General features: G+C 58.3%; 1 protein-coding gene across 1 annotated transcript in view; it reads right to left on the bottom strand.

The window, feature by feature from the left end:
• Nucleotides 1–26,782, bottom strand: part of MEF2D (myocyte enhancer factor 2D) — a 76,175-nt gene that overhangs the window by 24,012 nt on the left and 25,381 nt on the right. Inside the window, 3 exon segments of the mRNA XM_056322190.1 lie at nt 2,543–2,746; nt 6,909–7,200; nt 25,034–25,097. Coding sequence (XP_056178165.1) covers nt 2,543–2,746; nt 6,909–6,962 — 258 coding nt within the window. The 5' untranslated portion in view covers nt 6,963–7,200; nt 25,034–25,097.

Here is a 26,782-nt window from a genome sequence, read left to right as displayed (position 1 = left end):
CCGCTGCTGATCCTGGAAAGATGGAGGTGGTCCCACAGGGGGTGGTCCCCAAAAGGCACCTGGGGTGCTGAGCCCCTCCTGAACCGGGGTTGGGTACACTCATCCCAGAACTTCTCCTTAAATATCCAGGGGGATCATCCCTGGGCACATCCAGGGGGGTGAACCCCTCAAGGGCATCACTGTGCAGCATGTGATGGGGTGCCCCCCGTGCCCCCCACGGACAACACCTCCCCAGGATGAAATAAAAAAATGGGATCTCCTGTTTACCATTGTTTTAGGACCTAATTTGAACAGACCAGCCCGTACCACCTGGAGCTGGTGGTACCAGCATCCTTGGTCCCAGGAACCTCCCCCCCGCAGTCGCAACCGGGAGAGGAGCCCCCGGCTCGGCCAAGCCTCCGGAGCCACCGCTCGCTCCTTCTCCACCAGGAAAATGAAATCAAGAGGTTTCTGCCTTGATTCACCCAGGTCCTTGTTGCTCCTCATCCCTTCTGAGATGCTCCGGCAGAGAGGGGCCACGAGTGGGGCAGGGAAGGCAGGTTCGCGCAGCAGCCCCTTCAAATCCCCTCAAATCCTACTTGGTAGCAAATTCACAAGCTTGTGCTTTCACGGCTCTGGAAATTGCTGCTGGGGAAGCTTCCAGGGTGTGAAGATACTCTCAGAGGAGTCAAGGTCAACTGGGAGCCACCAAGAAACAGGAGATAAACTGGGTCCGTGCGTGGTGGGGGCAAAGCTGGGCTGGTGGGTCCTGCCCGGGGCTTGGGGGGAGATGGACATCAGCCCCAGGACCACGAGCAGTCTCCCAGGGGCAGTACAAACCAGCAAAAAACTTAGAGGAGCCCTAATCCTGCTCCAAGACAAGATGAGGACCAGGAGGGATGCTCCAGCAAACTCCAAACCTGCACGTACCGCGGCGCATTTCGCTCTGAGGTGGCTCTGCCAGCAAGACGTGCCCAGCCCGGCGTGTTTGGGCTCTTTTTCTTGCCATCCACCAATATCCTTCCGTTCCCGATGTTCCTCTCCTCGCCTTTGGATGCAGATCCAGCTTTTCATGTGGTGCAAACACAGTTATTTCTTTGGGTGCCAAGGACTGCATGTAACTTGTCGGCTGGGGAGTGTTTGCATCTTGGACCATAAGGGAACAGAGAACGCTGCCCAAAATGTTTACGGTATTTTGAGGCCAAGATAAATCTGTTCGCCGGCGCGAGCGCCGCAGCCTGAGCATCCCAGAGAGGCTGGGTGAGGTTGTGCTGAGCAGCACAGCAGGGAACCGCGCCGGCAAAACCCCGGCAGTTTCACGGTGGATGAACACTCCTGGGCTCCAAAGAGCCAAAAAAATAAGACATTTTGGCACCATTTCCAAGGCCCCTAACGCAACTGTGCATTGGCAGAACAGAACCCCCCCAAACCCTGGTGAGGGCAGGGTGGTGCTTGGCCATGGTTCAATCTAATTCTGCGGCGGCAGCACGTCGGTGGGCAGCCAGTGAGGTGAAAACCTTGAGTGCAAACCTCTCGAAAAGATGCGTTTCACGGAGTCAAAAAATAAAAAAAAAAAAGGGAAAAAAAAAGGAAAAAAAAAAAAAGGGAAAGAAAAAAAGAAAAAACAAAAAGGAAAAAAATAAAAAAGATTGAGGAGGTAGGTTAGAGTTTTTTGGGTTTTTTTCCTTCTCCTTCATGGAAACAAAGCCTGAGTGCTGCCCAAAAGGGATTCAAAGGCAGAAGCAGCGCAGCCCGTGCAGCAGGCGTTAATTGGTGCCCACCTGTACTGTCAATAATTAGCCAGCCATGCCATAATTAGCCAACCATGCCTCTCACTTGCCCGGGTGTAAAGGCAGCTGCCCACACGCTGAAGAGCGATAACCGAGCGGCTCCGGGGGTGGCTGGGGGAGGGGATGTGACCGATGGCCAAGGTGCCGCTGGCATCCTCCTGCCGGCCAAATGTGCCGCGCTCGAACCCGGCGATGCTCTGCCAGCACCGGGGCGTGAGGACAAAGCAGCGGGGAGAGCCAGCGTGGCGTCACCCACAGCAACTGGTGGCCAAGCATCTCCTGCGATGCTCTGGCTGGGGAGCGCAGCCCTGGCGCCAGCGAGGGTCGGATGCGGTGCTGGGGTGGGTCAGGCTGGACCCACCATCCTCGGAGAGCCACAAAATGCAGGGGGACAAGGTTTGGTCAGCCCCACCCAGCTGTGAGGTTGCCGTGCTATGGACCAGAGGCACAACCCCGGGAGATGCCTCCAAAACCATCCCGCGGTTGGCCTGCGCCACGGGCAAGCCCCAAAGCACACACCCCCTCGATTTTAGGGCAGTAAATCAACACAGGACTCGAGACAGCTTCAAACTTTCCAACTCCACCATCCAGACTGGTGGCCAACCAAGATACAAACTGGGCCAACAAGGCGCAAAATCAGGTTGACACCGAGCGCCGGTGATCTGCTCGCTCCCATCCCCACCCACCCCAGCCTCTTGCATCCACCCGCGGTGCCGGAGCCGACCCTGGCTCCACCATCCCGGCAAAGCCGGGGAGAGGACGGGTGGCCTCACCTCGATGATGTCCGCGTTGGTCCGGCTCTCGTGGGGCTCGTTGTACTCGGTGTACTTGAGCAGCACCTTGTCCATGTCGGTGCTGGCATACTGGAACAGCTTGTTGGAGTGGTTGAAGATGATCAAGGCGATCTCGCAGTCGCACAGGACGCTCAGCTCGTAGGCTTTCTTCATCAAGCCAAATTTGCGCTTCGTGAAGGTCACCTGAAAGCAAGGAGAGCAAGGTCAGGAGCCGGGGCCAGGCTGCCACAGACCCGATGCCTCCCGGAGAAAACTGGGATGGACCACTGGAAGGAAGAAGAAAAGGAATGGGAGGGCAGAGGGGATCTTCTGGCCTCAGTTTCCCCAGCTGGACAACCACCCCGAGCCCTCCTCTCTCACCTCCCTCTCCCAACCGGCTCAGAGCGCTGCCTATTTTGGGATCCTCCAAAAGCAGACACTTCCCAAGCACAAAGATGATTATCAGCCTTGGAAATCACATATTGCCAAATCAAGAGAAAATAAATTTCAGCAAAATCCCCAGCCGAGCCACCATCTGGCCGGGGGCTGTGGGTTGTTGGGGTTTGGTTTTTTTTTAAAAAAAAGTTGAATATTCAAGTGGTGGAGGAGATCTTGTCTTTGCTCGCTGAGGCAGCGCTGCAAGCAGCCGACCCTGGGAGCTGCAGAGCCGAAGCCACCCGGGGTGCTGCTCCGCACCGCTCGCCCACCCATCCCCCATCTGCTCTCCTGCATCCCAGCACCCGCTTTCTTGGGGGGCTTCCCCACAGGCACCCTGAGCCCCCCACGCCGGCTGCCCGACCTCCCTCCTGCTGTCCCCATCACCCTGTCGGGGCATTTTTCCGCATCACCTGCCCTGCCGGGGTCACCGCACCGTGCCTGCATCCCCCATCCTCCCAACCTGTCATTAGAGCTGTCAGCTAACGGGGAGGCATCTTTTGCCGGCCAGATCCTGGCTGGGGAAGAGGGATGGAGCTGGGGGCGGGGGGGAGGGGGGGCTCCAAACCCCTCTCCAGATGCCAGGCAGATGTTGGGCTGCATTTCCCAGCCCACGCTCGGCTCTCGCCGCCACCGCTCCTAACGGGACCCAGCTGGTGGGGAGGGAGCTGCTTTGGGGTTCTCCATCCCGGCTGCATCCCCCCAAGAAACTGCAGCCAGCCCCCCAAGGAACCGCAGCCAGCCCCCCAAGAAACCCAGCACGCTGCTGGGGAAAGGCGCAATGCTTGGCCAATGCCCTCAGCGAAAAATAATAAAAAAAAAAGGAAAATTAAAGGCAGGGAGGTCACTGCTTTTGCTTTCAGCGTTGCCCTCGGGGGGGGGGTGGTGGTGGTGGTGGTGACGCAGCAGCAGCCCGGGGAAGGGCTGGAGATGAGCTGAGATGCCCCCGGGGTGTGAAGAGCTGCTCCATCACCGCGTGCGCGCACGGGAGGGCTCGACCCCACTTAGGGCTTCAGCCACCGCATCGATTTTGCAGCCGAAGGGCTTTAATGCGCAGCGTTGAGGGAGGAGAGCGAAGCAGGCTGCTGCCTTCGCCCAGCTCGAGTTAGTGGTGTTAGAGCTACGGCCCGAAAAGCTTAACCTGGAGCTTTCCCCATCCCAGCATCACCGCCACGCTGCCACCAGTGGTACCCAGCACCGAGGTCCTGCACCCAGCGCCGAGCATCCCCGGCGATGGAGCCGCATCCCTCCGTGCGGCGGGAGGGCAGCGCGGGGGCAGCCCCAGGCGCACACGGTGTGGGGAGCTGCCCACCCCTCGCCACCATCTCCTAGAGATGATTAAGCAGTAACGAGATTCGGCTTTAATCACCTCATCCCCTGGAAAGTGCCGGGCTGGCACCCCGCGCCGCTGCTCCCCGCCACGTGCGCCTGCTCGCACCGCGGTCAGGCTGCAAGTGCCAGCGCTCACGTTGCCAGCGCTGCGTCGCGAATTCAGTGACTCAAGGGCCAGCAGCGGTGTCATCAGCAATCCCCTCCCTGGTGGCCTCCGGGACCTCTTGGTCACCCAAAAATGCCACCACCGGGTGCTGGCTCTGGCTGCTCCCAGGAGTGAGATTGAGCCGGCAACGCCACAGCGCAGCCATCGCCGCACCATACGGCTTCAGGTGGGACCCAGGTGCGGTTTTACACCCCCAGCCCACGGCAGGACGGGCAGTAAACCCAAGGCAGGGCAGAGGAGCACCCATTTCTCTTGGCACCCCCACTTCTGACAGAGCAAAACACCACGGTGCCGTCAGCCCAGCAGCACAAAAGCATCCATCGGCCAACGCCGCCTCGAGCATCGTCTTACCCGTGACCTGGGGCAGAAACCCCAAACCTTCCCCGACCGCCACGCACGAGCTTCGTCGAGAAGAATTAACCTTCTAAGTCTAAGAGGGTAATCGAATCTCATGCTTCAGGGCATAAGCCGATCACCAAAGGGGTCAGGAAGGAATTACTGCCCCACACTAGCAGGGGATTTTTGCCTTTCCCCTGATGCGGACCATATTGGCAGTTGCCAAAGTCAGCAGGTTGGCCCTGAAGGACTGATGGTCTGATCTGTTATGGCAAATCCTCTCCGCTAATTCCTCTAATGACATTAGTGACTCTTACTTGCTCTCCTCCCCTGGGTTTGGCTTCTGCTGTAATTCTGGTCTCCTCTGCACGGGCTCATGCTCCGGGCGCCTGTGGGAGGCGAGACCCCGGGGGAGGGGTGAGCAGGGTGGGAGGTATCGTGCTGGAGGTGTGAGATGCAGGCGAAGAGCTTCACCTTGCAGGGAAAGGCTCCGGAGAGCCCCTGGTTCAACCTAAATTCCTCCCGGGGTCCACCGTGCCCCGGCAGCCCCCAACCACCAGTACCAGTAAATTCCGAGTGAGTGGAAACACCAGCGTGGAGAGCGGCACTGCCTCCCCCTCCTCGCAGGACCGCTGGTGAAACCCTCCTCCTCCAGCACATCCAAGCACTCTTCCCATCCCCCATCCCTCCCTCCTGGACACTCCGAGGATGATGCTACCAGACCCACATTTCCAGCAGCAACGGCGCAGCATGGAGCCCCACGCATCTTTTGGCAGCACCGGGATGCTCAGCTCCCGGGATGCAGTGTGGCAGAGCCCAGCCGTGCCCCCCCCCCCAGGCCATGGGGAGGGGGCTGCTGTGCAGCTGCGGGGGGGGGGGGCTGAGGATGCTCGCAGACCTGGGTTGAAGCCAGCTTAGCCAACTTTTGGGAGGTTATCCCATTTTTATGATTTGCATAATTTGTTCATTAGGCAAATCACCAGCATCATCAGCCATCGGGACGTTACAAAAAAAAAAATAATTTGCTGCCCCAGCCGTACATAATATATATATAATATATATATTTTTTTTTTAAAAAAAAAAATAAAAATAAAGCCGCAATGAAGAAAACCTGCAATCTTCTATTGTTTTGCTGTGGAGTGATAAACCGGTTAATCCAATTCTGCTATTTGCTTTTGAAGCAACTAGATTTTTTTTTATGTCTATAGGAATATATACATTTTTTGGGTTGGGTTTTTTTTTTTTTTTTTTGCTTTTTTCTCGGAATAAAAGCAGTAGGAAAGAAGCAGGGCATGCCACGCTGGGGCATGTGCAGCAGCGGTTGGGTTTGGATCTGTTGAGCCAAACGGATGGAGCGTAGAATCCACGGAGCAAAGGGACCCGCCTGAAAATCCTGTGGGAAACAGATCGACGGAGTCATCACCCAGCCGCTCCGACCCAAGGAACACGTAAATTAGGGAAAAATCTGTTATTTTTGTCCTCTGAGATATTTCTACGCATTTCACACGCGTGCGTGTCTAGGGCTTGGCTTCAACAGAGGCCAAGGAAAAAAAAAAACCCAAAAAAACCCCAACAAACCCTGGACCCCTCTAAGTTTTCAATTGAAAAAAAAAAAGAAAAAGAAAAATTTGGGTTGTTTGCGTTCAGAAAAACGGATACTTGTTGTGGCTGGTTTTGATTGGAAAAACCTCACGGAAAATGTCAACTGAAATATATTTTCTGCAAGACAAAAAAAATTAAAATAAATAAATAAATAAAGGGAACTAGCCGGAGGAGATACTTTCTTCTGGAAAAGCGCTTAAAAGCGGTGCAAGGAGCTCCAAGATGAGGAGCAACACCTGGGAAGGGGCCACGGGATAAAACTGGGGCTGAGTGCCTGGGGCTGGGCACCTGGCTGGATCCGACCCCACCGCTGCAGTTTGCCCATCTGGTTGGGTTTTGGGCTGGGCCAAAAAAAAAAACAAAATCCAAACCCAAAAAGAACAGTTGGCCCCCAAATGGGCTGGAAATGGGTGATTTTGCAGCAGAATCTTTAAAATCGGTAACGGGAGGAGAAGGGGCGAGGAGGGAGCGGAGAGCCGGTGGGAAAGCACTGACCTGCCGATTGCGCTCGTCCGTGATCCGCTGGATCTGGATCTTTTTTCTCCCCATCTTCTTCGGAAATCCTCACGGCAACCCCGGGATGACTTCGGTTCAGGGGAGGGGAAAAGGAACCCCGTTTTAAAACGCTTTCATCAAAGAGCAAAGCGCCACAATATTTAACAAAAAAAAAAAAAAAAAAAAAAAAAAAAAAAAAAAGAGTTTTTGCGTTGCTCCTTGCTCAGTTCATGGTATCCTCCTGCGTGGCCGGATCCTGCGGGGGCTGAGCCGTCAGCGGCTGCTCAGATACCTGCGCAAGGAAGAGAGACAGGAGTGAGACCCTCTGTCCCCAAACACCCTCCAGGACCCAGCACCCATCCGGTACCCATCCAGCACCCACCCCAGTGCCTTCCCCCCAGCCCCGGGGGGGGGGGGTCTCTGCTCCATCTTCCTGCTCAGCTCCAAGGCCAGGAAGAGTCACAAAGGGATTTATCCAACCTGGTCTTGAAAATCCCCAAGGATGGAGCCCGAACCCACCAAGACACGTGTGGGCCGGGCACGGCGATGCTCGTGGAGGAGGAAGAGACGGCAGCAACGAGCCCGTGAATCATTATTCCTCCGTGACACTCCAGACTTCTGGGGTTTTTTTTTATTTTTTATTATTTTTTTTCCTCTTAATAAAGTCATAAGCAGTCGAGTGGCTGGTGATTAGCTCGGGCAATTTAAAGCAGTCTCCAATTTCTGCATTAATCTTCAATTTGAAATTTTAAAATGTCTTTATTTGATTACTTTAAAAAAAAAAAACCCAACTATAATCAGGCACAGAAACCTCATTCTGATGGGTGAGGGGAGGAAGGACGGCGAAGGAAGACGGATCGATCCGGGGGGGCACCTCGGGGGTCCTTTTTGCCCTTCATCTCCCTCCCCAAACGGGCAAGTGCTGCAGGTCCTGGGGGACCCTCATGGCTCCTTCTCAGCATCCACCCCCTGACCCACACCTGGATGCCCCGAAGCCCCCAGCCCCATTTCACCCCACTTTTGCCGCGGGCACTGCGGTGCAGCGAGGGGGATAAAGGGGCTAACCCAGCAGTTCGGGTTTCCATAGGTATGTTTTTCTCCTGGTTCCCTCTCCGAGTGGCTGGGTAAGAACAGCGATAACGTTGCATTTAAGGCGAGGGTGCCCCGTGCCAAGAGCCAGGCAGAGGGAAAAGCCAGTCTCAAAATAGCTCCTGATCTGCCTCCCCTTGGCAGCCCCCGGCCCTCCGTCTGCTTATAAAAAGCACTGGGGGGGGGGGGGGGGGGAGGGGAGCCAAAAAAAAAAAAAAAAAGCAGCTTTTTCTCCCCTTCCACCACCCCAAATTCACCCGCAGCATCCACATCCAGCCCTGACCAAGCTCCTCCTGCTCCAATCCCACCCCAGAGCATGGACCACCACCCCCAGACCCCGCTGAAGCCCCCAGGGACCCTGGCCCCATCCTTCGCCTCCTCATCAGACCACGTTCCGACAACAAACAAGCCCTGAAGGTCTCACTCCCACACTTGGGTTTTGGGGTTCACGGTGTCGTGTGAGTCACTTAAATCTTTTTCTCTGCTTTTTTTGGATAAAATTATTCACTGTGCATCGTGTTTTCAGCGCTGGTTCGAGCAGCCGAGAGGGGGACAGGGAGACTTTTCCCCCCTCAACATCCACAATTTGCCTTCCAGGGAAGGGGAGCAATGGGGAGCCCAGGAAGGACACCAGAGTGACAGCAAAAAAATCCGTTTTTTTACCCTCATAAATCCCACTAGGAAGACTCTGCAAGAAAAACCCACACAGGGATGGCATTTGCTGCTTGAATCATTATTTTTCTAAATTGGTGTGTGGTTCCCCTCCCAGCAGCAAATGGGAGGGGCCGTCCGGCTGCGAGCAGCACCAGTGCCATGGGGGATGCTGAGCCAGTGCCAGGGGGGTGCCCTTCAGCTGCTGCTCCCCATCCCTCTGCAGGCAGCCCAAAAAGGCCAGTCCCAGAGCATAACCAGTCCCAGACCACAACCAGTCCCAGTGCATCCCTGATCCCAGAACATGACCAGTCCCAAAGCATCACTGGTCCCAGAGCATCCCCAGTGCCAGAGTATCCCTGGTGCCAGAGCATCGCTGGTCTCAGAGTATGACCAGTCCCAGAGCATCCCCGGTCCCAGAGCATTGCCGGTCCCAGAGCATCACTGGTCCCAGAGCATCCCTGGTCCCAAAGTATGACCAGTCCCAGAGAATTTCTGGTCCCAGAGCATCGCTGGTCCCAGAGCATCCCCAGTCCCAGAGTTTCACTGGTCCCAGAGCATCCCCAGTCCCAGAGCACCCATGGTCCCAGAGCATCCCTGATGCCAGAGCATCACCAGTCCCACGAGCATTGCCGGTCCCAGAGTATGACCAGTCCCAGAGTATGACCTGGTCCCAGAGCATCCCTGGTCCCAGAGCATTGCCAGTCCCACAAGCATTGCTGGTCCCAGAGTATGACCAGTCCCAGAGCATTGCTGGTCCCAGAGTATGACCAGTCCCAGAGCACTGCTGGTCCCAGAGCATCCCCAGTCCCAAAGCATCCCCGGTCCCAGAGCATCCCTACTCAGGCTGGCACCAGCAAGCAGGGGATGCAGGCACTGAGCTGCCACAAGAGCATCCCTCAAAGGTCAGTGATACAGGAACAGCCAAAAAGAAAACACGGATTTTCATTTCATCCACCCAGCGTGTCTGCTCGGCATTTGCACCACAGCGAGCCCAGGCGGGAGAGAGTCCACAGCCTCGAGCAAGGATTTCGCACGCACCGAGAAAATCTGGCGGAGGAGGAATTTTCCACCGAGTTCCACAGCTTTTCCCTTTGGAGCTGCCATTTCTTTACCCTGGCTGAAAAATATTCACCTTCACCATCTTCAAAAACCGCCAGCAGCAGCATGAAGCAGCAACAGCTCTGCATCCGGACCCGGGGCAAGATGCTAATTCTTTCCTTGTGCTGCAGCTCTTGGACATGGAAACCCTCCGAAAAAAACGTCGGATTTACTGTCCAAACCAGAGAGGAACTCTCCAGAAGCAACAATAAACACTGGAGAACAACGGGCAGTAAATTTAAACCGAGTGAAAGGAAACATATTTTAACACAATTCGGTTGTGGGACTTCTTCACAGGATGCTAGGGCGGCCAAAAGCTCCGCAGCACTCAGGAAAAAAAAAAAATAATGGAAAAGAGTTTGTAGGGATGAGGAGAAAATCCCAGCGCTGCTCATCCCTGCCCTGCGCCTCGCACGAGCCGGCGCTTCTTGCACCGGAGCGGCGGCATTCAAACCACGGTCCCCTCTCTGTGCCGCAAATCAACGCCACATGTTTTGATACTAATCACCTTTTGCAACCACCAGACCACGTTCCTCCTGCTGCTCTTGAAAGTCACCTCCTTGGGTCCTCAGCACCCCGGCTGGATAGGGACCATCGTCCCAGTCGACGGGTTTGCTCATGCTGCTGAAGTTCCCCAGCAGGGAAAAGGTGATTTAACGACACTTTTTTTTTTTTTTTCTTGTCACTGTGGGGAGAAAAGGAGGTGTCCAAGTGATGCTCCTGATCCCTCGGGAAGGGAAATTCCCCACGGTGAGTGCGGTCCAGGGATCGGATGAAACGGAGGGATGCCGGAAAGCCTAGCAAGTTTGCTGCCCTCCAAACTCACCCAATGGAGGGGATTTAAAAGCGCCTCCCTTTTCACGTTCCCAGCGTTGGAGTTGGGGTTTTGGGGTGGGTTTCTTTGTTTTTAGGTTGGGGTGTTGGTTTTGGTTTTTTTCTCCCCCACGTATTTTTAAACCCAGGTGTTCTCACGTTTCCTGCCCAGGTGGCTGTTTCAGAAAGCCCGACCACAGGCTCCAGTTTCTGCTCAACATCTGCAAGTGCAAAAAAACCTGGAGAGCTTCCCTCCGTCCTGCCCTCCACGCCGGCACTGCTGCTGCCTCCGCCACGCGCCCTTGCACTCCCTTCCCCTCCAGAGCAAATTGCTCTGGCTCCCAAATTGCCCATCCCGAGGCACCGGGATCACCCCCGACCCCCCTCCACGCTCACGTGGAATTTAAGCACCTCTGTATATGTAGCCAAGCACCCAGAGCGCAGGACTTTTCAGAGGAGTGAAACCCCTCAATAACTTTTACCGCTTGGTGTCTTGGGTGTTTTTATCCACCGTAATATGCCCCGGCATGAAATCATCTTTTCTTCCTTCTGAGCCAGCAGCTTCTTTCTCCTTAGCCTGGTTTGTCGAGGAAAGGAGGCTCCCGCCATCCCATCCCACGCGGCGCCTGAGCCCACGGGATTTTTCCCCATTCCATCCCAGTTGGGATGAGGCACCAACAACGGTGACACCCCAGCGAGTCGCACCGACGCTGGCAGGTGCGTTAAGCCCAGCCTTTACAAGACACTGGAGAACCTCCGCAGCCCCCTGAGGCAGACTGGTCGGCTCAAAACGTGACCCAACGCTGCCTGAAACCAGGTTTGGGGTGGCTCAAACATCAGGGGGGCGTGGGTGGGCTGGGCTCGGGGCCACCCCAGGCACCCACAGCCTCCCCGCCACCATGCCACCCCCTCCCAGTGGTACCCGTCTCCATGGTGACCATCTCCACGCAACCACCGAGCATCTCAGCGGCTCCACGCCGGCGAGGAGGAACCGCCGCGGTGCAGGGGTCCGAGGGCATCGAAGGAGACCTACAAACGTGGCGTAAAGCAAAGCACGGGCAACGCACCCAGCGAGCGGCACCAGCAAAATGTCATCCCGTCCCCCTCCAGCAACCGGAGACCCCGGCACGGCTCAGGAAACGGGAAACACTTCCCGGCGCTGGGATGGAGGCAGCCGGCGCTGGGATGGAGGCAGCCCGTTAGCATCCCTCCCTCCTGCCCTACACCCCCTCGCGCGCTCGCACAAGTGTGACTCTCACAGCAATTAACACACATGCCAATTAACTCCAAGCAGGTGCTGGTTAACTCTGTGCTGAGTAATTCATAGCCGGCTCCCAGGAAATTGCTTTAAATTGGAGAGACGGGCGAGGGAGCGGAGTTAGCGTTTTGCAAATGGGGGAAGAAAGAAAAAGCAAAGAGGAATCTCAGCTGGGAGATGTTTTTACAAAACAAGGAATTTGGGGGTGCTGAATCCACAGCTCCGAGAGCTGGGGAGGCAGGAAAGCTGCCATCTCTTCCAAGTTGTTATTTCTGGATTTTATTTATTTTATTTTTTTTTTACCGACTACACGTATTTCCCATCTATTTCACCTCTTTCTAAATGGTTTCACCTTGGCACCACCCAAGCAGCTTTGCACCGCTCCAGAATTCGTCACTTTTCCATTTCTACTCCATAGCCCCATATTTCTGGGCACTTAACAAGTCTCACATCCACTTTCTACGACCATCCGCTATTTTTAATGTACTTGGATAAAGGAAATAAGGGCTGTTCTCCCCATCTCCATCCCCCAAACCACAGCCAGAACCACGAGGGGGGGAGGGTCTTTGGCCACAGGGAAACCGGCAAAAGCAGCTTCAGGGGATAAAGGCTGGGGGGAAAAATGGGAAGGAAAAGGGGAAAGAAGAACAGTCGCCTGGGAAGATGCTGAAGGAGCAACGTGGCGCGTCTGACAGGTGAGAGGGATGGGGGGATGTCTGGGAACGGCACAGAAAGTCCCAAATCGGAGGGAGAAATGTGGGGGGCAGCTACGGAGGAGCACAGCCCGAACCAAGCCAGCTGCCCGCTCTGCCCAGGCACCCACCGCTCCCTTGGCAGGACAGTCCTTCACCCAGGAGCTGCAGGAATTCTCCCAATGGATTTATCCTCGGCTGAGAGTAACGGCACCGAACCCAGCCCGGTGGGACAAGCATTTGGGGGGGGGGGCGGGTTCAGGGTTATCCACAAACAGAAACAACGGCACTAACACGCTACACGGGCACCTTCCCCCCTCCTGGAGCATCTCCGGGTGAGGAGCAGCATCGTGGGCAGCGCCCCAGCACAAAACCAGTGGGCACAAGGGTGCGTCCCATCTCTCTGCCCACGGCAGGAGCAAGCCTGTGGCAGGGAAACGCTGCCGGTGCTGCAAAGCAGCCAGCGAGCTTAGCCCGCCGTGGGAAGTGGTTGACACTTGCCATACCACTGGTGCACCGAGCCCTTCGCCACTCCGTGCCGGTTTAGAGCCGCGGCGGGCACGGGGAGAGCGTGATGCTGCGGAGGTGGCAGCGATGCTGCGGAGGTGGTGGTGAGAGCATCCCCACACCCTGCTGCCACGCTCCCCGCTGCAAACTTGCAGCTTTTAGCGAGAAAAGAGGTCGAGGCAAGCTGCAACGGTGGCTGCGCTGGCACCGGGAGCGGCCGGGGAACACCCGTGCCAAGCTCCGACCCTCCACCGGCTGCAAAAAAAAATAAATTAAAAGCAATTGCAAAAGAAGCAGCAAAGAGCAGCCAAGGGTTCCAAGCCCGGGCTGGAGGCTCCCGGCTCCTGCACCAGCACAAACCCACAGAGCTGCTTCCCTGTCCGTGGCCGGGGCTGGATTTCCACCCCGAAGGATATGGATTTAGCTCGAGTCACCTCTTGAACCCGACTGTTTAACTGCAGTTCTTGCCTTCCTGTTTCCTCTCTCGCTGACGGCCTTTTGTGACTTAATTGTTGGGTTTTGAACATATCCTCTGTGCTGACACCAAGGACTTTTAGTTTCCTTCTTGGTGGTTTCTGGATCTGCAGGACCGGCTTCCTTCTCCTCTGCGGAGCTGGCGGGGGTGGGGGGTGGGGGGGGGAAGCCCCCTTTGCTCAAATCCAGCACTAACGCTGCTCTTCCCACCCTGCAAAGCCACCGGTGCTGAGGGACCCGGCCCGTGTTGGCAGCACCAGCCCCCCGGAGGGATGCAGCAATGGGAAGATGCACAAGCGCAGGGATGCTCAGCATCAGCACCGGCGCCTGTGCTTCCCTGCGCTCGCTCGCCAGCTTAGCATTGTTTAGCACCTCTTTATCTCCAAACCGAGATCAAAACCACACAAACATGCTAAAAGTCTCCTCCAAAGCTTCTATTCTGGTTTCAGGATGATGCTATCTGGGTTCCTGTGTCGAGTCTCCAGATGCAGGCAGGGGGAGGGGAGAGGAAGGCCACCAAAACACGGCTCCGGAGCAAACCTCCCGCTCGGAAACGCAGCTGCAAGGGTTCTGCTCCACCAGCCCCTCAGCGGGGCCCAATCCTGCTCGCTCAGCAGGTGCCAAGCTGCAATCCCCCCCCCCCCCCGCCTCGCACACCTGACGCCCGCGGGAGAGCCCTGGTTTCCCCAGCATCGGCAGCAAAACCACCAGCTCAGCTCCTCCTGCCCGCGCAGGATCCGTCCCGCCGGCTGCAGGTACAAACCTCGGGAGGCTCAGGAGAGGAGAAGCGAAGCTGGATTCAATCAGGCCCCCGAGGAATTCGAAAAAGACACATCTATTCCTGACCCAGATTCAGGCGCTCTCTGGAGAAAAGCAGATGCCAACCGCGCAGCCAGCTCTGCTGAGCTGTAACAAAACCATGCGCCGTGCCAAGACCGGCAGAGTCTGGGGGGAAAAAAAAAAAAAAAAAAAGGCAAAAAAAAAAAAAAAAAAGCACAACCCTTAAATGATGCTGGAGAAGCGACACTCGCCTGTGCAAGGGCGGAGGGGGTGTGTGAAAGAAAGGATTTGGAGGTAATTATTAAAGCAGGGTTGATTTTCTCTGCCCCTGCAGCTTGTTTGGACTCAAGAGCCACCGAACAAGGGTGATGGCATGAGGCAGCCCAGCAGCACCCAAACCAGGCGCTCTGGTCCCCTGCCCCCCAGATCCCACCGTTTCATCCCACAGCATCCCTGGCTAGCCCTGGCATGGCACTCGACATCTCGGTCCCCTGCCCCCCAGACCCCACCATTTCATCCCACAGCATCCCTGGCTAGCCCCGGCATCACACCCGGCACCTCGGTTCCCTGCCCTCCAAATCCCAACGTTTCATCCCACGGCATCCCCGGCTAGCCCCGGCATGGGGTGAAACGGTGGCATTTGGGGGGCAGGGGACCGAGGTGCCGGGTGCGATGGCATCCCTGGCTAGCCCCAGCATCACACCCAGTGCCTCGGTCCCCTGCCCCCCAGACGCCACCGTTTCATCCCACGGCATCCCTGGCCAGCCTCGGCATCGCACCTGGCACCTTGGTCCCCTGCCCCCCAAATCCCACCGTTTCACCCCACACCGGCGCTAGCCAGGGATGCCATCACACCCGGCACCCCGCATCCCAGGCTGGCGACGGGTGCTGCAGGGGCTGGGGGACGGCGGGGACCGCTGGTGACCTTTCCAGTGCTGCCAGCGTGGCCGGAGCCAGCAGACGCTGGAGGGGACGTGGGGCAGCTGGCAGGAGAAGGGAGGCTGGGCACGAGCCCGGGCAAGGTCACCAGCAAGCCCGCGGCCCCGCTGGCCAAAGGCCAAGCAGGGAACCGTTGTCACCCCGTGCCGAGGCGAGGACACAGCCTCCGGGAGGACAAGCCCGTGGGATCGGGGACCCGCAGCCCCTCCAACGCCACGTGGTGTCCCCAGGCTGGCACCCATCCTGATCGGTCCACCATCCTCATCCAACCTTCATCTTCATCCATCTCCCATCCCCATCCATCCCCCATCTCCCAGGGGGAGGTGCCACAGGGAGGGACCGGCGAGGACGAGCTCGTCACAGCGCTGCACCGGAGGGGTCCGACCCCCCCATGCTAAAGCGACCTTCAAAGCACCCTGGGACCAGCGACACGCAAACACCGACGCAGCCACCAGAAAAGCCCCCCGTGACCTTGAGCAGTGACCTTGGCAGTGGCATCCTCGCAGCAGGGGTCACCCGGCACGCCCAGCCTGGCTGTGGTCTCCCCCGGGTGGCTCAGCAGTGGCTCTGGGTGTGCACAGCCAGGCTGGGGACCCCGCAAGCCCCCACACCCCGCTATGGGCACAGCGTCTCCTCTCCCAGCTGGGACCACCTGCTTCAGGGCAGCCCTGAGCCACCTCCATCGCCATCCGTCCCCCACCCTCATCCATTCCCAACCTTATCGGTCCACCATCCTCATCCAACCTTCACCTTCATCCATCTCCCATCCCCATCCATCCCCCATCCTCATCCACCCTCCATCCTCATCCTCATCCGTCCCCATCTGTCCCCATCTCCATCCGTCTTCCATCCCCATCCATCCCCCATCCCCACCTGTCCCTATCCTCACCCATCCACATCCCACCCCATCCCTATCCCCCCCCCGCCCCCGTCCTCCCCCATCCCCCATCCTCATCCATCCCCCATCCCCACCCATCCTCCACCCCCATCCATCCCCATCCCTCCTGCCCCACCCCCGCCCCCATCCCCCGGGAGGAGCAGCCAGGCCACGAAAACCCCTTCCCCTTCCCTCCTGTCCTCCATCCATCACCTGCTCCAGAGCCAGAGGCTGGGGGTAATTTTCCCCTCTGCACTAAGTAGGGTTTTCTAAATGAAGGCAAGTGAGAGCCCATTATCCGGCTCTGTCGCCCACCCCCCCGGCTCCCTGCAGGGCATGAAATAACCACCTGCCAGCTCCCCGTAGCCCCGCGCCGTGGCAATGATATCGCCGCTTCCCTTGTCACTATTGTCAGAGCAAAATTTAGATACCTGGTAATGAGGAGGTTTAATATGACAGATGAGAGGTTGACTCATTAAAAAAAAAAAAAAAAAAAAGGCGAGAAGGAAAGACGAGCTGAATTCGGGGTCGGATCCTGCGCTCATAAATCAGGAGGCTGTCAGAGTCGGGGTGGGTGGGGAGCAGATGCAGCTCGCGACCCCAAATCAGACCCACAGCAGGGGCTTGTGCCGGTGCTGAGGCCATAGGAAGCAAAAACCAGGGATGGAGCAGGAGAACGTGGCTACAGATGTGGTGGCCACCCAGTCCTGCTCCCCACCGAGCCACCTCTCCCGGGGGAATCGAGCCTCGGCACCCAGCGATGTTTCCTTTTGGGATATTTTTTTTTTTTTCTCTCAACTGGGAAACAGCCCAGCAAGATGCAAACCTGGGGTGGGGGCAGCCAAGGCTCCCAGCATCACCAGCCCCCAGCATCTCTCCCCAGCATCACCAGCACCCGTCCCCCCGTGCAGCCCAAGGTCCCCACCATCGGGGGGATGCTGAGGACTCCCAAGTCCCAAAACCCAACGTGCCGAAGGGGAACAGGGTCCCACCAGTTGGGACATGGGAACTGGGGGGGGGGGGCTCAGCAGTGGGAGGAGGGCGAAACCCTCCCTGCAGGGAATTTAGGGGCTCTCCATGCAGGGGGGGTGGGATTTCCCCCAGTAGCAGAGGGGACAACGCTCCCCCCACGGTGGGTTTTACCCAGGGGAAACTCCATGAGACCCGACTGCTGCTCTGGGCCACCCACGAGAGCGATGGAAACCCACGGCAGCCCCACGGGACACGGCAGAGAGCCGGATTATCCCGGGGGAAACGCTCCCCTTCCCTCCTGTGTTCAACGGGATGGGGATGGGACCCTCCGCAGCCAGCCCAGGCATCGCTGTCACCCTCCCTTCACCCGACGGCAGCACGGCACAGATCTCCATCCCCACCCCAGCGACGTGGCCGGGGACCCTGCACCCCACCCCCACCCGGGAAGGGAGACCCCAGGGCAGCTCCGCTGACCCACTGAGGGGCTGCGGAGAGGCCGGAGACTCCCAGTGCCATCCCGGAGCTCAGCCCTCCATCCCGGCAGCGCTGTTCCCAAAGGCTCAGCCCTTCCCCAGAGGCCACTGAGATCTTCCAAATGGCCCTTCCAAAACCACTTTTTAATTTATTTTATTTTTCCCACCCCCAAGCACCGGTGAGGAAGAGCAGCAACACCAAAAATCATGGGGCTGCTGATACTATTTGCACCTACGGACCGCTCACTGCATCCGTGCCCAACGCAGCCATCGCATCTATCAGGGCCGAAGAGGTGAAGGCAACGTAGAAGCAGATGTTGCTCCTGCATTGCCCCATCCCACACGATCCGTCAGGGTTTTTACACCCTAAGCGACCAGGCAGGGAGCACCGGGCTCCCTGGCACACATCTGGGGGGTGGAGGAGCTGGCGAAGCCAGGAGCTTCCCATGGGTGGGAAGGGGATGGTGGTCACCAGCTCCACTTGACCATGAGAAAAGGGACAAGAAGCAAATGAGTTGAATTTGCCACCGAGACGGCAACGCGGAGTAGCGGGAGGAGGATGCCGGAGCAGAGCTCAGCGGTGAGTCCCTTGGGGAGATGGATGGGAAAGACCCCCCAGGAGCAGGTTCCTGCCTCCATCCCAAAGCTCAGACTCAACCACCGCCGCTCCCACCAGCCCCCGGCACTTCCAACCTGGAAAGAAACCCAGAAAACCCGGCGTCCTGGCCACCTCTTTTTCTCCGAGGTGGACCTACCCATCCATCCATACGCATCCCCACCATTCCCACCCCAAAAGCCACCTTGGTCCGTAGCCACGGGCTCACGCTGGCCGCACGCTGCCTTCCAACACCGCAATTTGTCGCAATAAAGCAAACAAAGGTCTGCAAATAACATTAATTAGCTGGAATTATAACAGCACCACAATTTGCAATCAGAGCTCAAGGTCCTGGGCACAAGGAACAAAGCAGAAAGAATTGTCACCAAGTGTCAGCAGAGGAGCAGGGGCCACCGAAGCCCACCGAGAGGGATGGGCTGGGGTCTAGCTGCCACCGAACCCGAACCGGCCCGGCTCTAAGTGAATGGGGGGAACCGGGATGAGATGCCCCCCCCCCAAAAAAAACCCCCAAACAACGGGTTGAGCTTCTTTTTTCCCTTGAAAACACGGCGGCTCCAACCCAGCACCCGAAAAACGTCGCATCAGCTGCCACATCAGCCGCTGGCACCAGTGCTCCTGGGACCTGATCCGGAGCCCAGGCATGGCACCACTGGAGCATCCCGGGGACCACGGGGCACCTCGACCTGCTGCAGTCAAAGCTGGGGGGGGAGGGGGGGAGAACAAACCGACTCAAGGTCCCTTGTCCACAGCGTGACTCATAGCTGGTGGGACTGGGGGATGCCCGCCGTGCCGCCAAGGCTTTGCCGTGTGCCGGGATGAGATCCAGCCCCGCTCCGCCGGCAGCACTAGGGAAAAGGCTGGCGAGGGGCCCGATCCTCACCCCCAATTCCCAAGCCGTGAGCCGGCAAGGCTGAGGATGCGGCCCCGGCGCGTCAGGCGGCCGGATTGCAGCGGGACAGCTGGCTCTCAGCTGTTGCTGCTCACTCACAAGACGCACATTCTAGACACAGGCGCACAAATCCTGTCCTGCCTGCTCCCCAGCACCGGGCGGGCCACCAAAACGAAGCCAAGCTGGGCAAGCGGCGCGGTCCGTGGCTGGCAGCTCCGGCCAGACCCGCTGGGTGATGGTCCCCACCAGCAGGGAGAGGGGGGACTCATCCAGCCCCCATCCTGGCACGCATCCTCCAGGAACAGTGGGGGGAATCATCCCGTTTTCAAAGGGTAAAAAGTTTTTAACCCACCCAAAGCTTGTGTCTCAGCAGGATTTAGGCACGGGGGGAGTCCCCTGCTGGGGTGCCCGACATGCCAAACCCTTTTCCGTGGTTGCACCAAAACCCACGTGCTGGAGAGGCAATGGTTTTAGATCTCTGTGGGTTCTGGGGGTGCAGATGCTGCCCACATGCCCCCCTTGGGCACCCCAGCAAACCGTGGGTGCGATGCTCAGGAGAGCAATGGGGATGCCCAGCCAAGCACAGCAATTGCCAAAATTTGGCACTTTCTAGAGGTGCCGGGTCTGGCACCCCCTGAGCACCCACGCACGGCCAGCACGCAGCTGCAGGCAAGGGCTTGGGTGCTGGTCCCAGCCGGGGTTTCCAGAGGGATGGCGGGGAAGCCACTGGGATGCTCCTGTAGCACAGAGGAGACACACCCCGAGGGCAGGTGAGACCTCAGGAGCCGTCCTGAGTGCAGGAGTGTGATGGATAAATCCCAGTCACGATTCCTCTCGGAAAAGGCAAAATACTGGGAGGGAAAAAAATCCGAATCAGGCATTATTTTTTTTCTGCAGCCTTACAAAGGGGGCGAGAGAGAAAGCGTGGTTTTCAGAAGGCATAAGGTTGCCGGGAGAAATGAAAATATTAGTCAGAATTCCTGGCTGAAGGGCAGGGATATAAAAATAAATAAATAGCTGCCCAAATCAATTGTTTGCCCAAAAGAAGCAGAGGAGGAGGAGGAGGAAGGGGCTTCGCATCGCTGCCCACGGCAGTATCGTGCGCAGCCATTCGGTTTCAAAGGCAAAACACTGTGGGGACCCTGCAGTGGGACCCAGGACCCCAAACCTTGTCCCCAAACGTGGCCAGCCCCCCTGTGATGGGGTCCCCCAAGTCAGGCAGAGGGGAGAACCCACCTCAGCCACCCCCAGCGATGGGTAAAGGGTTGGGAAGGAACGGCAAAGTTTATATCCTTCAGCCCCAGCTGTGGTCGCATCCACGGGCGCCGGAGCTGGGGCAGCGCACGCGGGCGGTGTCCTGGGAGGGAAACACTTAAAAGGATTTCTGAAGGATGCTCTCCCCCTTCCTACAGGATTTGCACCTGGATTTTTACAGAAGTGGGTATTACTATGATCAGCATTAGTAACTCTGACCCCAGGCAGGAACTGGGAAGTCCCAGCCCCAAAGCAGTTGCAAAAACCCTGGGGGGGTGCGGGGGGGAAAATCAAGATGGAAAAAACTTTTTCTGGGATGAGCCAAAGCCAGCACCGGTCCCAGCCCCACCGCATCCATCCCTCATGTGGGACCAGCCAGTCAAACTAATTTTTGGGATGGGATAATGAAGGGAGAAGGGAGGAGAAGCGCGATGCTCCAGCCGTCGCCCGATGCTGGAGCTGGGAGCATGTGGTACCCGGCTTCAGCATCCCGCCATGCCGGGCAGCCAGCTCGGGCCGAAAGGAGCCAGCAGCGAGCAGGAAGGTGTTAAAAAACCCTTGGGACCAACCTCAGAGGAACCAAAATAAATAACCTCCCAGACACCGGAGTCAACACCGTGGGCTGCTCCCTGCTCGCCTTCCTGTTTGCTTTCGCAGATCCGGGCTGGGACGGCCACCTCCAACCACCGGCTCCATCCCGGCGGAGCAGAGCCCCAGCACCAAGGCGGCTGTGGCACCCGTGCCAGTCCCCACCATCATCCCCACCATCATCCCCACCATCCTCCCCACGCAGGGAACCAAGGCTGCGAGCTTCCCAATGCGCCGGATTTGATCCGCCGGGACAAGCACCCAGCCTGCATCCCAGCCCGCTGCGTTTTCCTTGCTCCTCTCCATTTATTTTTATTTGAAGAGGAGGAAATCCCAGCTCACCCACTCCCCCTCGGCAAGCCACGTCCTCCCGCCGTGCCTCAGTTTCCCTCTCCATGCATGATCCTCCCAGCACGGCGACTCCCCCCTCCACCCAGACCCCCCCCACCCCCCCCTCCCTGCCCACGTAGCCCTGGATAAAAAGCAACGGGGTCCTGATTTACGGGCACTTTTGTGCTTAACCTCGAAAGGAGAAGCGAGGGGGGGGGGGGAGTAATTAGAGGCACACTCACATCAAAGATCGGTGTCGGGAGCAAAAAGGGGGTCTGGGGCAAACAACCCCCCCGGCAGAGCAGCGGTGAGCGCGGAGGCTGACAATAGATCGGGGCTCTAAATTCGGCGCTGGGCTCCGGCGCTGGGCTCCAGCACCAGGCTCTGTAAGGCGATCGGGGTGGGGGTGTGCTGGGCTGTTTATTTGGCTCCAAACTCCGCGCCGCCGCTGCAGCGTCACCCGTGTTTAAAAAAGGAAGGAATGAAAAGAAGGAGGGGAGGGGGGGAAATAATAATTTTTTTTTACAAAAAAAAACCCCAACCAAACCCAACGCAACCGGGAGAAGGGCGCACGCTTACACTCAACGCTAACAACAAAATGAAAAAAAAATTAAGAGAAAAGGAGCCCCCCTGGGGGGGTGGGTGGGGGTAAAAGGAAACCCAGTTGGGCTGGCAAGGTTTAAAGCGACGCCTGTTGTAAAAAAAGAAGTTGCTAATTTTAACTCTCCAGTGGAAAGAGTGAGAGGTACTTACAGGAGACAGGGTGGCTGCGTCCTTCTCCACGTCTGCTGCGCGCCGGCGGCCGGGAGGAAGCGTACGGGATGGAGCCGCTGTCCCCAACGCCCCCACCACCCCCAATGTCCCCCGCAGCCCTCACCACTGCCCAGGCCACCGGTCCCCCCCAAAAGGCTCTTTGGGGACACCGGGGCGCACCGCAGCGGCTAAAGGGCAGAGGCAGATGCGAAGGCAGGAGGAGGTGGTTCAGCGTGCCCGGGGCGGGGGGGGGGGGGGGGGAAGGGAGCAGCCAGAGCCACCCGCTTGCCAACAGCTGCCGAGAGCAGCCCCTGGGCTTGGCCTTGCTCCCTCCACCACCCCAAACCTGGGGATGCGGCGGGATGGGGACAGACCCCACCGGCACGGTGGGACCCCCCAGGAGGACGAGGTGGGCTGCTGGGTCAAGACGGTTAGCTGACCTTTCTGCGCGGACATTGCTGACCGAATTGGCTTTTCCCCAAGGGAAAAGGGCTTTGGAGACTCCCCCACCCCCACCCTGCCAGTGGCAAAATAGCGGATGAGCTCAGAAAACCAAAGTGCAGGGCAGAGCCGTGACCACGAAAGGCCACCCGGCTCCGCGGGGAGCTGAAAGGTGACCTCCAGCAGCCACCCCCAGCAGCCACCCATCGCTTCACCAAACCCCGCATCCCACCTCTCCCAAAGGGATGAGAAGCGGGATTTTTGGCGAGCCCACCGGCTGGTTTTTACCAGCTCTTCCCAGAGACAGGGAGGATCCCGCTGGATGCAAACAGCTGGGCACCCCGCGAGGCAGGATGCTCGTGCCTGGAGCGCGGTGGGATGCTCCTGCCTCGAGCGCGGTGGGAGCTGCCAGCTCAGGTCTCCACCAGCCTTAAACCTCCAAGAAAACCTGCTGCGAGACCGTAGACGCCGGAGGAACCGACCCAGCGACTCGCCGGCTTTTCCCAAGCAGCTGGAAATCAGCCTCGGGCTGCAAAATCTCATGGAGAGAAATGCCAGGCTGGCACAGACCCTGCAGCTTGTGCGTGCGGTCACGGCCACGTGATTTACCGAGCGAGATACTACAACCGTCTTCAGGACATGAAAGAGTCGATTCAATTAAGGTCACGGGCCCTAGAAGAGTTTTCTGCAGCAGATGCGGTCAGGCAGGGAGAGGTTTTCCCGGTGCGCCTCCACCGGGGCTGGCCTCGGGAAGACAAAATGCCTATTGACGGCGGGCAGCGGCGCTGCACGTCGCAGGGCGCAAGGACGCGGGATGAAATCACCCGGCGCTGGTCATCGCACACATCCCAGGGCAGGGTCGATATCGCTCCTCTAATTGCGACGAGCGAAAGGGACCGAGTTTCAGAGCAGTCCCCGGAGATGCTTTGCAAAATCCTCCTCCCGAAGCGCCGTGATGCACCGCTCCGCGGAGCGAGCGATGGTGCAGCTGCAGAAATCGCTAAACTGCTCCTTCCCGGCTCAAAACTTGGGGCCGGCAGCGGCAGTGGCACGGGGTATGGTGGGAGGATGCTGCCAGACCCCCCAAAATGAGAATTTTAGCGAATCTAAAAAATAAGGAGCCACTGTAACTGGTCAATATGGAGTCAGTGAGGCTGAGCATCCTGCATCCCACATCCCGCATCCCGCATCCAGCAGCAATGCGAAGGGCAAGGCGTTTACAGAGAGGTCCTGCCGCTGCCCGCCAGCATTGGGGCCAGGATGTGCGCAGCACACCGGTGCCGGGACGCTCAGGACCCATGGAGGGTCCTGCCCTCCGCTCCCACCCGGAGCACCAGCACACCCTGAAGCAACCAGCCCCCCCATTCCTGCGCTTCATTATTCACCAGCCTAAAAATCAAGTCCCTCGACTGGTGGTTGTACCCGAAGCCAGCAGATGCCGTTCCTGCACCAGCACCGTGCTGCACCGCACCACAGCAGGATGGAGCCGGGATGGCTCCGCTCTCCTCCGGCGCACCACAGCCCATCGCCAGCCCAAACCCAGCATCACCGAGATCCAGTGCAGCCCCTCCAGCTGCTTCCACCCTGACGCACGCCTGCAGAGCCGCTCTCGGGGTCTTAGCAGCGTAACCGACAGCAGGATGAAGCCCTTGATCCTGACCTTGCGGAGGGAATGGCGAGCGCGGTCCCCATCTCCCAGCACCGAGCCTCCAAATAAATCATCTGCCCCTTCACCGGCACTAAAAAACCATCTCACCCGAGCAAAACTGCTCGCTAAGCAGCAACGAGAGCCCCCTCCTTTCAGGAGCTGGGGTCAGATTATTTTTAAAATCTTTCCTTTTATTGATTTCAATAGCAGGTAGAGGAGATCCATTACACGAAACCAGAGAGCCCTCAGCAAAGGGGTCCGCGGCGGCGGCTCTACCACAACCGTACTGCAGACGAGGGAGACGCAAACAGTTACGGGAACAGCAATAAACAGGCAAAGAAGGTCGAGAAGGGAGAAAACCCCGACACGGGGCCCTCTCCCAGCAGCACCTGATTTCTGGGGGATGCCAGGGATGAAATCACAGCGGCTTTGGCCACAGCCCTCGGCCACCCAGGGAGAAAGCAGGGCAGGGAAACCCTCCTTTGCACCGAAACCTCCGTTTTGCAAAACAACCCCCCTCCCCCCAGAGCCCCAAACCAGTGCCGTGCCAGGCGGCGACGCAAAGGGGAAGGTGGGTGCTGGAGAACCTTGGAGGCACCCACTGTTGGGTGCGGGGCTGCAGGACCTCGAGCAGGTGCTACCTCCCTGCCCCTGCCAGCCCTGGGGACTCTGCCACCGGGGTCCTGCTCCTCGGGACCCCCTTGCGCCCGCAGCGAGAGAGGGGTGCGCAGCCGGGCAGGATGCTCCCTGCAGCACCCGGAGCAGTGGAGCAGAACCGTAGGGTCAGATCCGGCACCAGTCAGGGAGTCTGAGTCCCCTGGGCTGCACCCAGCTTAGGTGACCCTCAGGGGGGACCCCCTCCTCACCCCCAGCCCGGCGCAGGGAAGATGCACGGCCGCCGGCAAGCTGACTCAGGGGGGCCGGCAGCGAGAGCCCCACGGTTGGGATCCCCCCCCCTGCCCTGCCCCCCCACCCCGTACCTGCTATGCAGACTCCTGCATCTTCTGCCAGAGGATGAGCTGCGGCCACCGCTCCTCAATCAAACTGCAAAGGAAAAGCCGGCAGCCATCAGTCGGAGGGGACAGAGACAAGGACAGGGCTCCCACACACCCTAGCCGGCCAGAGGGGACAATGAGGGGCTCCCGGCCTCCCCCCCACCCCCATCAGCCCTGGTGGAGGGGGCAGGATGCTGGATGGGACCCTCCTGCGCTGCCCTGAGCCTGAGCAGTGGTGCAAGGGCCACGGAGCCGGGTGGGACCATGGTGGGCTCCTGCAAGGAACCAGGAGCCCCGGCACTATGAGATGTGGCGAGCATCACGGTGCCCGCGGGTGGGGACGGGATACGGGAACCTGCGTGACTGCAAAAGAGATTTTCCTCGAAAAGCAGCAAGAGAGGCGGGTATCGAGAAAGTGGGGAGGGGGGATAAAAAAGAGCTCGGGAATGAAACAAAACAAACCAAAAATTATCCTTAACGAGGGAGGAGAGCCCAGCAGCAAGTTGTTCGAGGTTTCAAGCAAATTCCACCATCCCTGTGAAGATCCTCACGGGGCAAAGCACCGAACCACGGGGCAAAGCACAGTGGTTTCAACCTCGTGCCGGTCGTTCATCTACCGGTGGGACGGTGCCCCCCACCCCCCAAGCCCAACCCCGCGCACCCGATGTCAGAGGAAGGGCACATTCTCCCGCCGGACAAAAGGGAAACTGAGGCACGGAGGCCAACACCCGGCTACTCCGAAGGCACCGCCAGCTCCCGCAGCCGAGCTGCAGCCTCACCCCCGGCGCCTGCAACAGAGCGAGGAATTGTGCTCGGCTTTCCGGCGTCCTCATCCTCCGCTTCAACCACAAAACCAGCCTTCCTCCGCCCCGGCTGCCTCCCCTCCCACGGCCAGCTCATTTCCTGACATTACAAAATTCAGCCTGAACAAAGGCAGAGCGAGGAGCGCGTGGCTCCAGCTGCCCCTCGCCCCCCCTCCAAGTCATCCCCCCCCTCCGGACACTCTAAAAAAGCTGGGGTACCAGTGGCTTTCCAGCCTCCCCCGAGCATCAAATGAGGGCTGGGGTCCTGCGGAGGGACCGGCCGCGGGGTTTTGCGGTGTTGGGATGGACGGACGGCGACGGCTCTGGCACCTCCACCATGAGAGAGCAGCGGGGACAAGGGTGGGGGCTCCAGCTGCTGCCCCACTTGCACCTATCAATGCCCAGACCGACCTGTTGCCCCCCCACCCCAAGACCACCTTCTTGCTGCCTTTAACAAAACCAAGAGCATCCTACAGAATAACCGACCACTCCTACAGGATGGCCAACCACGTGGGGACAAAGACACCCCCCCACCCAAGACCACCTTCTAATTGCCTTTAATAAAAACCAAGAGCATCCTGCAGAAAGACCGACCACGTGGGGACAAAGACCCCCCACCCAAGACCACCTTCTAATTGCCTTTAATAAAAACCAAAAGCATCCTACAGGATGAACGACCACGTGGGGACAAAGACACCCCCCACCCCAAGACCACCTTCTAATTGCCTTTAACAAAACCAAGAGCATCCTACAGGATGACCAAGCACGTGGGGACAAAGACCCCCCCCAAGACCACCTTCTAATTGCCTTTAATAAAAACCAAGAGCATCCTGCAGAAAGACCGACCACGTGGGGACAAAGACCCCCACCCAAGACCACCTTCTAATTGCCTTTAATAAAAACCAAAAGCATCCTACAGGATGACCAACCA

Source organism: Falco biarmicus, chromosome 19, assembly GCF_023638135.1.
Source record: "Falco biarmicus isolate bFalBia1 chromosome 19, bFalBia1.pri, whole genome shotgun sequence".
In the NCBI taxonomy this organism is placed as follows: Eukaryota; Metazoa; Chordata; class Aves; order Falconiformes; family Falconidae; genus Falco; species Falco biarmicus.
Note: the sequence above shows the minus strand (reverse complement) of the source record. Positions and strands in the feature narration are given on the sequence as shown.